Below are 14413 nucleotides of genomic sequence, written 5' to 3'. Positions count from 1 at the left end.
TGTTGTTGTTGTTTTTGTTGTTGTTGATGTTGTTGATGCTTTGATCTATTGATTTCTTCCTTGTTCACATATATTGATTTTCAAATCCACCAGATACACATATAAGAAGGCCAACGTCTCCTCGATACAAACTATTGAATCATGCATACATTAACACATACAATACACATACACATGTATATACACATTTGCATACAATACTGCGTACACGCACACATAAAAGCGTGTACATGTACACAGTGCGACGTGTACGTGTACACGCTTGTACGAGCATACCTACAAACTAACTTGCATCTAAATTTGCATACAAACGTACACACGAAAATGAATATTTGAACGTTAAACGCATGCCAAAATGTTTTACTGTGGGTATGTATGTATGCATGTATGTATGTGTGTATGTATGTACAATTGCATGTGTACACCTTTAAAGCTATGTGGACTGGCATGCATGACAAAAGAATAATAATATTTCTTTATTCGCTATTAAATGTCAAATTTTTTAGCACCATTAGTTTACATTATTTCTAAATTTTGTTACATTAGAGTTAATAAAAATAACAATTTTAGTTAATTATTATAATTATTATTATTATTATTGTTGTTGTTATTATTATTACTATTGGTTTTGTGCGATGGCTGAATTCGCTCGCCGAAATGTCTCAAGTTCTATTGTTGAGACCACTTTTACAATCGGTGATGTTCTAAAAACAAATTTATCTTCTATTTCTTCATTCATTCATTTACTTATTTTTTCATTCATTCATTCATATATTTATTCATTCACTCATTTATTCGTTCATTCGTTCGTTCGTTCGTTTCTACTTCATTCATTCATTTACTTATGATTCATTTACTTATTTACTCTGTCATTAGCTCACTAGCTTGATAACCCATTCACTTATTCATTCATTCGTTCGTTCGTTCGTTTGTTCGTTCGTTCGTTTGTTCGTTCGTTCGTTCATTCATTCATTCATTCATTCACTCACTCACTCATCCATATGAATAAACGTCAGCGTCATATTTGACGTCTGTTTAGTTACATATTGCAGTTGGAGCCCTCCAGATTGTACGCTTTTATTGCTTCCTATTTGTAATAATGCCGCGCATGGGTCTGTAAAAAAAATTATTATTATTCATATTATTATTCTTATAATTATGATATTATTGAAAATGTTGTTATTATCATTCCCGTTAATATTATTATTAGTAGAAGTATTTGTTCTTAGTAGTAGTTGTATCTGCTGCTGTAGTAGTTGTAGTAATAGTAGTAGTAGTACTGGTAGTAGTAGTAGTAGTAGTAGTAGTAGTAGTAGTAGTAGTAGTAGTAGTAGTAGTAGTAGTAGTAGTAGTAGTAGTAGTAGTAGTAGTGGTAGTAGTAGTAGTAGTAGTAATAGTGGTAGTTTTGGTGGCTAAAAATAGTGTGTAGGAGTATTGTTGGAACAAAATTGTCGTCACCTTCCTATTTTTAGTAATATCGTTACTGAAATTGGAAAGTTATAGCAGTATTAGTTGTAGTAGCAGAAGTAGTATTAGAAGCAGTAGTAGTAGCATCAGCAGTATTAACCGTAGTAGTTTATTAGTAGTATTAGTAGCAGCAGCAGCAGCAGCAGCAGTAGTAGTAGTAGCAGCAGCAGCAGCAACAGTAGTAGCTGTAGTGGTTTTAATCGTACAAGGACAATGGAAATAAATTGAATCGTAATGGGTATTGCTAGGGAGAGGCATCTATTCATGTATCTATCTGACAATAAAAGCATTGAGCGCAAATACTCTGTAGAAGTAATTATCTAATTTATATTAATCGAACCTCAAATGCAAATACCATCTAAGTGATTACCGATGTAAGCATTATGTAACAATTCTATCATACTAGCAGTAGTAGTAGTGCAGCTTCTACTGCTACTACTACTACTATATATAACAATAATGATACTGAAAATAATAACGGAGATATAAACGTGACGATGATGACGATATAATAATGATAAAATAATTATAATGACGATGATGAAATGATAATGATAATGATGATGATCCTGACAATATGTTAATGATGATGATGATGATGACGTTAACTTGTCGTCCCTCGTCGGAAAACTTTTCAAAAATCTCAAAATCTTAAAATTGTGGTAGTATAATTGCTGGGATTTTCTTAGAGAAATTATTCTGACCTGTACCATTTCCATATAAACGCACTATGATAACTAGGAATGTTCTGCCATGTAAATTTGATGATGACGATGAAATGATGATGGCGAGGGCTAGGGCGACGTAATGATTTTTTGTCCTCACTTCTTTCAACGGAAGCCCACACATCGAAGTTGTATCTCGCTATGCAAACAAAGACATGACTATGAGGAGATGAGGATGATGTGATGATGAGGATGATGAAAGAGAAAGAGAGAGAGAAAGAGAGAGAGAGAGAGAGAGATATGGTGGTGGTGATGATAGTTAACGATTACGAAGATAATTTTACTTATAATAATTATGACGGTAATGTTGGTGACAATGAAAATAATAATGATTAAGGATTGTAGTAATGAATAAAAATGATTTTGATGATGATGGGGAGGACAAAATAGGATGAAGATGATAATTGAGACACTGACAATAGGTATATGAAAAAGAAAATGAGGATGGCGATGATGTCAGTAAGTTAGTTCAAACAGTAAGAAAGTTATATTTCACGTTGTTCAACTTGAAACGTTGTCTTTGCACAAACTCAACGTCTGATAATGACAATGTTGACGATGAGGATCACAGTGGCATTGTATTTGTATTGAATTTGTAATGTATCCACATCTGTATCTGTATCTATCTGTCTTTGTATTGTATCTCTAATAAGTTGCTATCGCAAACATACAAATGCACTGTGTATAAATCGTGTTTAGTAGATGTTTAAATATCACTTGGTGTGTATGTAAGGGTTAATATGCAAGCAGGCCTGCTTTTGTGGGGGTTGCAAAATTAAGAAATGAAAAAATTCAATAGCAGTGAAAATTTTTTTGTTGAATGTGCTCATGAAAATTATGAATGGCAACAACAAAAACATTAACAACAACATCAACAATTCAACATCAACAACAACCACAGCAACAACATAAACGACTTGACGATGATGACAATGACGATGATGGTGATAACTATAACGATTAAGACAGCACCTACTTTTGTGGTTTAAGTTTTATTATGATTTTTATTACAAAGTCGCGACATTTAATAATATTACGACATGTTACGACATGTTACGACAACATTATAACAATTACGACAAAATCGAACACGGTGCCATTACCACTCATCATTTCTGCCAGTAAGTAAGTAATTCAGGTGCTTGTAACTCGACCATAGAGCACAAGATACATTATCCTGTGTTATACTGTATTTCGTGATGTGTTTGTGTTTGTATTTTATGTTGTAAATGTATTTCTATTGTAACTGTATTTGCGAGGTGTTTATGTGGGTATTGTATTGTTCGGGTATTGCAACATTTTGTATTGTATTGTAATGTATTTTTGTGGTATTGTAACTAAATTTGTATCACACACGCATACAAATTAATGAGTGTAGCAATAACGACATACATAAATTTTATACTCTAAACATTAGTACAAAAGTGTACCTGAACAAGCACACATACTGTCAGGCACATATATATTTATACTTATACATACACACACACACATAAACACACAAATACATACACACGCACACACACAATAAATACACACATACATACATACACACGCACAGATAAACACACAAATGCAAAATAAATAGAAGCAAACACACCGAAACATAAAATCAAACGAACAGGAATTAGCATTCAAAGCATTCAACATTAATCTCCGCAGTTAACCGAACATCAAATCTACTCACACGTACATACATACATACATACATACATACATACATACATACAAACATACATACATACATACATACATACATACAAACAAACATACATACATACATACATACAAACATACATACATACATACATACATACATACATACATACATACAAACATACATACATACATACATACAAACATACATACATACAAACATACACATACATTCATGTGAACCAAGATGTGCATGTGCACATGTGCATACTTACATACACACATGTACGTACATTTAGGCATACATACAAATATGCATGAAGTAACATAAAATACACACTTCTTATTATACATATACTTAAATACACACTTATACATATAAACGATAATGTGTAGTATGAAAACTTTAGAAAGCACACCTAAAAACAGCCAAAAAATGTTCATGTGGTATATTTACGCACAAAACGGACCCTTAGTTTCATGTTCATGTACGAAGTCAAGTACAAATACCTCAGCAAACATACGCCCATCCAACCAAATACTCATTTAATACCAAGTATAAATACCCTCTATCTATCAGATACTAAGGATATATTTTATGAGCAAGCATATAGATATAGCATGAATCCACATTTTCATCAGTGTGAATTCATTCATATATCCTTTCGTATATTGGTTCATATATCTAACTATGTATTCATTTATATATCTATTCATATATCTATTCATATATTCCTTCAAATCTGTCCAAAAATCTATACCCTCATATAACAATCCATATATTGATCCATGTATTCATTCGCATATTCATCCATAAAAAACACATACATCCACTTATCTATTCATATATCAATTAATATATCCTTCCAATTATCTATCTTTCAAAAATCTATCAGTTCATATATCTATCCTTATATCCATCCACGTATTCATTCATACATATATCCATCCGTATACAAACACATATATCCATTTATCTATTTATATATCCATATATCTACATATCCATATATCCATGTGCACTGCCATTGCTTATTATTATATACTGATAGCTATTGATGCAAAAAAAATTCCGGAAATAAACATAAGTAAATGAAAACAACCTGAGTGAATAATAACTATACTTTTAAAAATTATTATTATTGTATAGCTTTTATTTATTTTATTAATATTTTATATCATTTTTTTATTAATTTTTATCACAATTATTATAGAGTTTTAATGAAAAAACGAACCAACCTTTTGAAAATGAAGGAGAAAAATATTTTTTTAACGTCGTAAAATAATTAATGTAATTTAATTAATGCAATTTAAAAAAATATAATGTTATGTGATGTGATCACAATTAATGTCACGAAAATTAGAAATGTAGTTATATTTATATATATTAAATTGATATACGGTGTATTTGGTGTGAAAAAATAGATAGGGCATCAGCAAAATGCAGTGTACAAAAACGAAACTTTACGTAAGGCAATGACTTAATGTAATACAAAGAAATGTAATATCGTAGAGGGATGTCATGTCATGTCATGTCATGTGATGTCACGTGATGTGGTGCGAAATATGACGTCACCCAACAAATTTTATAAAACAAACAAGCTATTCATCTCTTTATGTTGACAATTTATTCCAGGCTTAACGTCCATCCTATTGGACTGAACTCCCGTTAGGTTCTAGATTGTATGATAACGTTTGGTTGGGAGCACTGAATATATTCAAGCATCAATTGCCTACAAATGTATATCATATCGTGTATAAATGCGTATATATATATATATATATATATATGTGTGTGTGTGTGTGTGCGTGTATGCGTGCGTGCGTGTGTGTGCGTGGGTGTATAAAATATACACAAAGAATACATATATAAATAGATATATATACAATACATGACCAAAATATTTCAATGAAACGTCGAAGCCTCCATAAAAAGGTTGTCTTTTTCACCTGGTGCGTTTGTATGTATGTATGTATGTATGTATGTATGTATGTATGTATGTATGTATGTATGTATGTATGCATGCATGCATGTTTGTATGTATGTTTGTTTGTTTGTATGTATGTTTGTTCGTTTGTATGTATGTATGTTTTTTTGTTTGTTTGTTTGTATGTATGTATGTATTTATGATGTATATATGTTCGTTCGTTTGTTTTTATGTTTGTGAATGTATCTTTCTACATATGTAAAGATGAAAAAAAAGAGAAAAAGAGAGAAGAGAGAGAGGGAGAAAGAGAGAGGGAGAGAGAGGAACAGAGAGAAACAGACAGACAGAAATTTGTTATAAAGATTTTTTAATTCATCAAGAACTGTCACCTTTCGTTCTTTACACGCATGACATTTCTCTCAGTCTTGCACACACACACACACACACACAAAATACACACACACACTCACACAATACACACACACACACAACTACACACATAAATACGCACACCACACAAACAAACACACACACACATACATACACACATGCATACCGCAGGTACCACTAATTGAATATAAAACACCATTACATGCCACAGAAGTTCACATACCAGCACATACACACATACATACACATACTCAAACTTCTCTTAAAAACTTCTCAGATACATGTACATGTACACATACAAAACACGTACTCTAGAGCAAATAGACCAATCCAAGCGCAACAGGTATGATGATAAATTTCTATTATTTCCTTCCCAACAAGCACATACACATACAAACAAACAGACACACACATACCTTCACACAATCCATCTTCATCCTTATTGTCGGGGTAATTTCAAAAGTGCATGTATGTATGCACTCATTTTTACTTTGCTGTTTAATTATGATTTCTATTTTTCAATTTTTAAAGCAAGTTTCAGAAGAAGATATAGCCGTGCAACAATGAAAAAAAACAGTATTTTATAACAAACTGTAGAAAAAAGCATGATCGAAATTTAAAATCCTACATTTGTTTTAAATCTTTTCAACTGATACCACCACGGCAAATTTGTCTCTACTTGTTTGTTGAAACTTCCTTTTAAAATTCTTTCTTTAGCCACTCGTTAAGTTTAATATGTCTTTCAACTTTTCGAGCAAACTCTTCAACAGGAATCATCAACGATCGTTTTTCTGAGTGACACGTCAACAGCGCTCTAAATCTAAAATGACAGCCGGAAAACTATTCATAAAACTATTCATCTTCTATCATGCTGTTGTTCATAAAAAGAAATTGGCGATTGCTTGGATCTTAAGTTTTGTTCTGCTAAGAAGACTTCAAATATAAACTGCACGCGGATTTATTATGCCAGTATTTGTTGGAGTTGGACTAAAATCGCAGTCAGGATTCACGATCATATGGCTAAATTTTGAAATTTGAACTGTTTATTTTATTTTTCGTGATTAACAAACACTTTTACTCTTCCTTTCTCTTTCTTTTTACTCCCTCCTCTGTTTAACCATCTGTATCTCTCTCTCTCTCTCTTTCTCACCTTATAGCTTCTTACCTATTACACTATCTCTCTCTCTCACCCTATTCTTTTTCTTCCTTTTTTTCTTCCTCCTCTATTTAACTCTCCATATTTTTCTCTCTTTTGCCTTATGGCTATATGGCTATTTTCCTCTCTCTCTTTCTCTCTCTCTCTCTCTATCTTCTCTTACCCTTTCCATCTTTTTTCTCTCTTTCTCTCAGTTTTTTACACTGTAGTACAACACAAACAATAACAATTTGCATCAAATTAGTTACTAGAGCTAACAAAAAAAATTGAGGAATGGTAGAAGGAAACGCATTGAAATGTTTTCTTGGTATTTTATAGGAAGTGTGGTTGGTTAGTTGGTTGATTGGTTGGTTAGTTGATTGATTGGTTAGTTGGCTGATTGGTTAGTTAGTTGGTTGGATGGTTGATTGATTGGTTAGTTAGTTGGTTGTTTAGATGATTGATTGGTTAGTTAATTGATTGATTGTTTAGTTAGTTGGTTGAATAGTTGGTTGATTGGTTGTTTAGTTGGAATGACAGGGTATTTCAACTTTTACACTTTCTTGCGAAACGGCTCAATGTAATTTCGGGATATTTTTCATTAATTTAAGCTGCAGGAGCTGTTGTAAAATAATAATAACAATAATAATAATAACGCGCCATTTAATACAGCGCCCTATGCACAGCGTCATATAGACATAACCCAAAACAACACATAAAAATTTTATTAGTTTTATCGACAAAATTCATCACAGTTTAAAATCGTACGTATGTACTATTAACAAATATATATGCACGCACACACACACACACATATATATATATGTATATATATATAAATATATATACAACGCAAGCAAACAGACGATATACTTTTTATCGATTTTAGCCCAACTTTCAAAAACATAACCAAGTAGCACAGGCATGTCGGTTATGAGTTAGTCAGTCATCATCACATTCATCATTGTTTGTTATAGGAAGTAGGTATAGTCCTTAGGAGGTCAGAAGTATTTGCTTTATCGATTTTTACAGCAAAAAAAAGTGAAACATGCCTCAAGTCAGCCGCTGTGAGATGATTATATGAATTTTTATTTTCATTTTGTCAATCAAATTTTTTAAATTCTCTTTTTATGGATAGGTTCGACAAGATTCAAGTGGATCTGTAGTTAGGCCTGCTTAACATTTTATCCATCATGTTTTCGCAGTAAGAAGAGCAAACCGATTAAGATAATTATTATGACGGCATTAAATCAGGATTTGATAATAAATAATTAAAATAGAAAGTTTTTAAATTGGATAGAGAGCGAGGGGGAGAGAAAGAGAGGGAGAGAGAAAGGAGGAAGATATATATGAAAATCTGAATTGGAAAATAAACAGATGATTAAGTGATAGAGAGGAGAGAGGAACATCGAAATGAAATAGATAAGGAGAGAAGGAGGAAAGAAAGATAAATAGACAAACATTCATCCCAACGGTGGCCCACAGAAGAATCATAAGATCATATCTTACCGCGGAACTAAAGAGAAACTATTCCAGTGTTTCATTCGTTCATTTCCAATGTGGTTGGTGTATGCGTTCAATCGTTAGTAACATGGTGGCGAACGTAATGCATGTAGTGTGTACTGCAGCGTACACGCGTGCAGATATATATCAATACAATTAGACATGCACACATACACACACACACACACACCCAAACAAACAAACACATGCACACACACGTTTAGCGTTTTTATGATTATATAAAATAACAATGGACAAATATACACGAAGCAATTGCTTGCGTGAAACGTCTTTCCTGTTCTGCTTGCGTTACAGTGCAGAAAGACACCACGTTGACAATGATTGCAAATGTTCATGTACAGATAAGTGGTCGCACGTAGTTGCAGTTGTAACGTGACTTTGTATTTGACGCACAAATAACGTCAAATGCGGAGTAAAACAAAGGATATTAATTTAAAAAATCTGTACACATGAAACAATTATATGAATTAATAATATAAATTTAAACAAGAAAATTATTTGTAGAAAACTAATATAATATGCAGTAGTCAGTTCGTACAAGCACCTAGAACTCTATCGTCGCCGCAACGTAATTACAAACATGTAAGCTCTACATAATTTTTCGTCTTGAAGCTACACACCCACGCAAAAATACACACACACACCACACAGAATTTACAGATGCTTTCACACAGATAAATATATAATCAGACGACAATAAGCGTCAAACAAAAAGGAATAAATAGAATATATAAATAACTAGTATACAGTTAAACAATGAAACAAGATGTTGATCATACGCAGAAACATTGGAAACGATGCCGACAACGCACCTCCATAGAAAACTGTTCGATTCAAAACAATTGGGGAAAAAAATCAAGCGAGTTATTTCATTTTTAGTAGGTCAGATTCAGTTTTTTTTCGATTTAGTAGTTAAACGTTTTGGGCGATACATGGGGATTAGCATCTACACTGATTTTTAAATCAACTCTTTTAAATGCACGCTATACTTTTTAAAATGCGAAATCCAGACGCACCCAGCACAATCAAGCCAATTATATATTTCATTTCCAAACATTTTCTTGTAAGCGTAATAATAATAATAATAATCGAACATCATCATTCGAAAGATGTTTGTTAACTTCTCAATTAGTTTTGAAAAAATGTGTCAATAGAAACATAAAACGCATCGGCGAGCGACAAAGTTTAATTCGAAAAACTCATCATCAGTTGCCAAAAAACTTTCGTGTTTATTCATCGCATTGAAAATCAGATTTTAAAAGTTTTGATGAAAAAAAAATTCTTCAAATCTTCATAAATTCATCAGCAACTTAAAACCGAGGTCTGCGTATGGACGACGGCATGGAAAAAGATGGAAAGATGGGTTGATGAGGAGGAGCTGGTAACCTGCTAATCGGCCCCCTGAACATGGGCTGAGGGGGGCCTCGAAGCAATGGTGCCCTTGGTACCCTCATCAAGATATCTACCGCTCTTGTGGCAATGGCGCTTACGTTGCTGGGACTGAGAAAATTCAACGGAACGCGAGGTGACGGTGAGGGCCCTCTGCTAGGATTGGAAGGAATATCTGGCGGTTGAGTCATGCTAGCGTTCTTTATCCCGCCAAATTGCTTTTGTATGAAAGACGGTCGGGTGTTGAGAGGAGGGTTTGAATTGACAACTGCCAGAGGTGCAGTGAATGTAATTGCATCTGGAAAGTCCTCCAGGTCAGATGAATCACTGCTGTTGTAATTTGTGTCTGGCAATCCGGTTGAATCTGGTTCCTGCGCAGGTATGATGCTTCGATTTTCGAGCTGCAACGAAGACGATGACGTTTTCATGGTAGTCGACGAAGAATCTGGAAGAGTCTTTGTGTTGTTGATGACGTCATTGACACAAGTGGTCACCAGTGGCATGGGATTAGATACCAACGTGGCTGTTGTCGTTGCCGCGGTTGAAAGTGATGGCATGCTGTTGCCAGCGGAAGTAAGAACTGCACCAGCAGCAGAAAAAATCAATGGAACATTAGCAACAGCCGTGCAGACAGTTGTGGCAGCTTTCGGAGGCGCAGCACGAGAAATAATTGTGTTGGTGAAGGTTGGATTGAAAGTAGATGTAGCAGATGTAGAGGTAGATACTATCCCAGGTCTAACACCAATGTAGCCAGACTGTAAATTAATGCTGCTTTTGCCTGGTGCTGCAATGTTGCTTTTGTTATTTGACAGCAAGACTAGGTTAGAAGAAGAAATAAATGTTTGTTGTTGTTGTTGCTGCGGTGACGGTTTGATTGCTGTTAGGGTGCCGGAGTTGTTGTTGATCAGCGGTTGCACGACGCCTTTATTAACCTTCTGCCTTTCAATCTCGCTGTAGCTGAGAGACTTGCTCACGGATCTACTGCTGTAGACACAGCTGCTGAACATACTGGGGTTGAGGGCCTTGCAGTAGACAGTGCCACTTTTACGTAGCACATCCCCACTGCCGTACAAATTAACTCCCTCCTCATAATTCAGTGCATCATCCGGTTCCGTGAGAGTGATGGTCGTCAGATTGGAGGGTCTCTTGATCATGGCGGGCATAGTTGGAGGAGGCCTAACTGACAGATCTGAAGCCAACTTTAAACCAACTTTCATAACGGGATCAGCTGGTAGATAAGTGGATGACGACGAAGAGGACAATGGCGATATCACGCTGATGGAATTTGAAGCAAATGAGTAGGGCGATGGTTGTGGAGGTTGTGGAACTGTTACCTCGTGCTTCAGTTGAGGTGGTGCATAAAATGGGGCGGGTACAAAAGCTTGAGGAAGAGGTGGGGGTGGTTGCTGAGTGAAAACAAATGGTGGAGGGGGCAGATTGGTTCGAGGAGGGATGGCTGGTGGAGGAAGAGAAGGAGGAGGAAGCGAGTACGGTTGCTGTTGTTGTTGTTGCTGGACGATAACTTGCTGGTGATGAAGTTGAGGTGCCTGTTGAACTGGTGGTGGTACATTGATGGGCACGTACTGTTGTACTGGTTGCACTACTGGTTGCTGAGGCTGAAGAATCATTTGAGGTTGCGGTTGCTGCGGATGAACAGTCAGTGGCAGAGCAAACTGTTGCTGCTGTTGCAGTTGTTGTTGCTGGGGCAGGTGACTGGGAATGAGAACGACGTTGTTGTCACTTTTGATGATAGAGTGATACAAGTACCTATCTCCATACAAGTTGTCAGTCGAGCTGGCGACAATTATATTTCCGGGATTGTTGCTGCTGCCTCCTTGGAATAAATGTTGAGCCTGTGGTTGTGGCTGTTGTTGCATGGGCAGCTGACCAATCTGCTGCAACTGACCAACAGAATCATCTTCCTCAGTGAATAGATAAACAACTTCTTCATACATGTACTGGGAATTATCGACGTTGGATGGCACAGCTTGAAGTTGAGAAATACCATCTTGTGTATTTACTGCTTGATAGACCCCTTGATTAGTGATGATGTTCGAGGATGATGAAACACTGATCGGTAACTGCTGGGTGTAATATGGAAAAGGTATGGATGATGTTGCACTGACCAGAGAATGACCATCCGTGGAAAATATGATCGACTGATTTGTGACGGAAGTTGAAGCTGTGGTAACTCGGACAGGTGGAGGTGGCGGTGGTGACCTGTCGTCATCGTCGTCACCGTCATACTTCCCGCTATCCTCTCTGTGTCTGCTCTCATCTTTCCTCGATTTGTGCTTCGAAGTTTCTTTCTCTTTGTACCTTTCATTTGATTTCAATTCATCAGTTCGTCGTGAATATCTACTCTCGCTATCCCTCTTATCTCTACTCTTATGGCGGTGATGGTTGTGATGATGACCGTAATCATCATCGTTGGCGTCGTAATCATCGCGTCGTTTATATTCTTTAGCGTCATCGTGCTTTTGATGTTTGCTTTTATTGCGATGGTGGTGGTGGACGCTGTGGTCGCTGCTAGCCTCATCATCGAAGGATGCTTTGTTTCTACCTTTCAAAATTTTTCCAGACGCTTTCGTGAAATTGAGGAATAACTCCTCAAGTCTCGACTGGTGGTGACTCTTGCTTTCCGGTTTCGAGGAAGAGGATGGCGCTACCATCAAGTTAGATGAAGTCATGGTCAGTAGAGATGATGAGGTAGAGGATGACTGAGTTGGCGAGTGTTCATCAAGCACAGGTGTGGCCCTACCATCATATTCCATGTCTCTTGTCATGTTGTTGTTGTTGCTGCTGCTACTGTTGGTGTTGGTGTTGTTTATGCTTTGTTTATACTCCATGTCGAGTTCGTATCCAGTTAATGAAGTCGAAAATTTCAAGTTTTTAGCCGCTGGTGGTTCACTGCCTTCTTCGAAATTTGATGACAATCCGCCCATCTCTGAAGAAGAATGACAACAAAATTTTTATTTTACTCATCAGTATGAGATTCATTTGAAGAAAACCACAATAAAAAATTTATTACGTAAACAATGAAAATAATAAAAATACAAAACTAGCCAATCATCTTCAGTCTTTCATCAAGACTAGCACGTCTTCTAACTGCGGCTCCACCCCTCTTGTCATCTCGTTTCTCATTGGTCGCAAATTTTAAGTCATCATCATCGTTATTATCATTCATCTCTCCGGTAAATAGCTGATTAAACAAAAGATCATCATCGTCATTTTCTATCTCTTTGCCAATGTCCATGATATCTTCATCATTAATGATTAAATGATGGGATGTTGGCTTCGTCATCTTGTCGCCATAGACTGCACCGCTACAATATGATGACGCTGTTGCGCTAGCTACATTCAAATTGTTATTATCCTTGTCCAAGACAGCAGAGCCACTGTTTATTAACTTGACTTCATAATTCACATCACCGGTGGCGATTTCATTTCTCATTTCTTTGTCACGCCCAACATCATCCAAGTAGTAGTTAACATGATTATTATCGTCCTCTTCGTCGTCTTCATCGTCATCTTTCGACTGCTCTGATAACATGAGTAACTGCCTTCTCTCCTGTAATTTCTTACTCAAAGTTTGAACTCTTGAACCGAAGTTTTTGTAAGCCTGAAAGAAAATGAAATGTTTCTTTAAACTGTTTTGGAAGTCATTTAAAAAAGTTATTAAACAAAAAAAGAAATAACATAAAATAAATTAATAAATCTACTGAAAAATAAATTTTGAATGAAAAAATCATATCAGCATCACATCATAGGCTTAATAAAATTAAAAATATAAGCAATAATGTTACTTGAATAAAAAAAATTTTCTCTAGTGACCAAAAAACAAACGAACAAATAAATAAAAAAAAAATATACACAAAAAAATACAAACCAATCGATTAATTCATTAAAAAATCAGCCAATTAATTAACTCAATTAAACCAATCAACGACGAAAATTTTTTAAATCTAACAGAAGCCACAAGTTTTGCGTCTTTATTTTGCTCCTTGTACACTGACAGAGCCAACTCCACATGACTTATCAACAGACTTTTCTCCTTAATTTGATCTGACAACTGACTGCTAGCCTGGCATATGGAGTTGATTTCATCAGATTTATTCATCAGGTAGGATTTCTGTTTCTCCAGATCTACAATAAAAGAGGTAGGTAATGAAAACTTTGTAATTGTGTGTGTGTCTGTG

The 14413-nt window shown here is 35.4% G+C and overlaps 1 protein-coding gene across 1 annotated transcript; it reads right to left on the bottom strand.

The window, feature by feature from the left end:
• Positions 1–9845: 9845 nt before the first annotated feature.
• Positions 9846–13159, bottom strand: HELRODRAFT_190825 (hypothetical protein; the record flags this gene model as incomplete). The annotated part of the gene is made up of 1 exon (XM_009015492.1): positions 9846–13159. One exon carries the CDS (start codon positions 13157–13159, stop codon positions 10136–10138), a length of 3024 nt encoding a protein of 1007 aa, XP_009013740.1. The 3' UTR covers positions 9846–10135.
• Between the last annotated feature and the right edge of the window lie 1254 nt (positions 13160–14413).

The sequence above is a fragment of the Helobdella robusta genome, assembly GCF_000326865.2.
Source record: "Helobdella robusta unplaced genomic scaffold HELROscaffold_16, whole genome shotgun sequence".
Lineage (NCBI taxonomy): Eukaryota > Metazoa > Annelida > Clitellata > Rhynchobdellida > Glossiphoniidae > Helobdella > Helobdella robusta.
The sequence above is the reverse complement of the archived record's forward strand: the minus strand, read 5'-3'. Positions and strand labels throughout refer to the sequence as shown.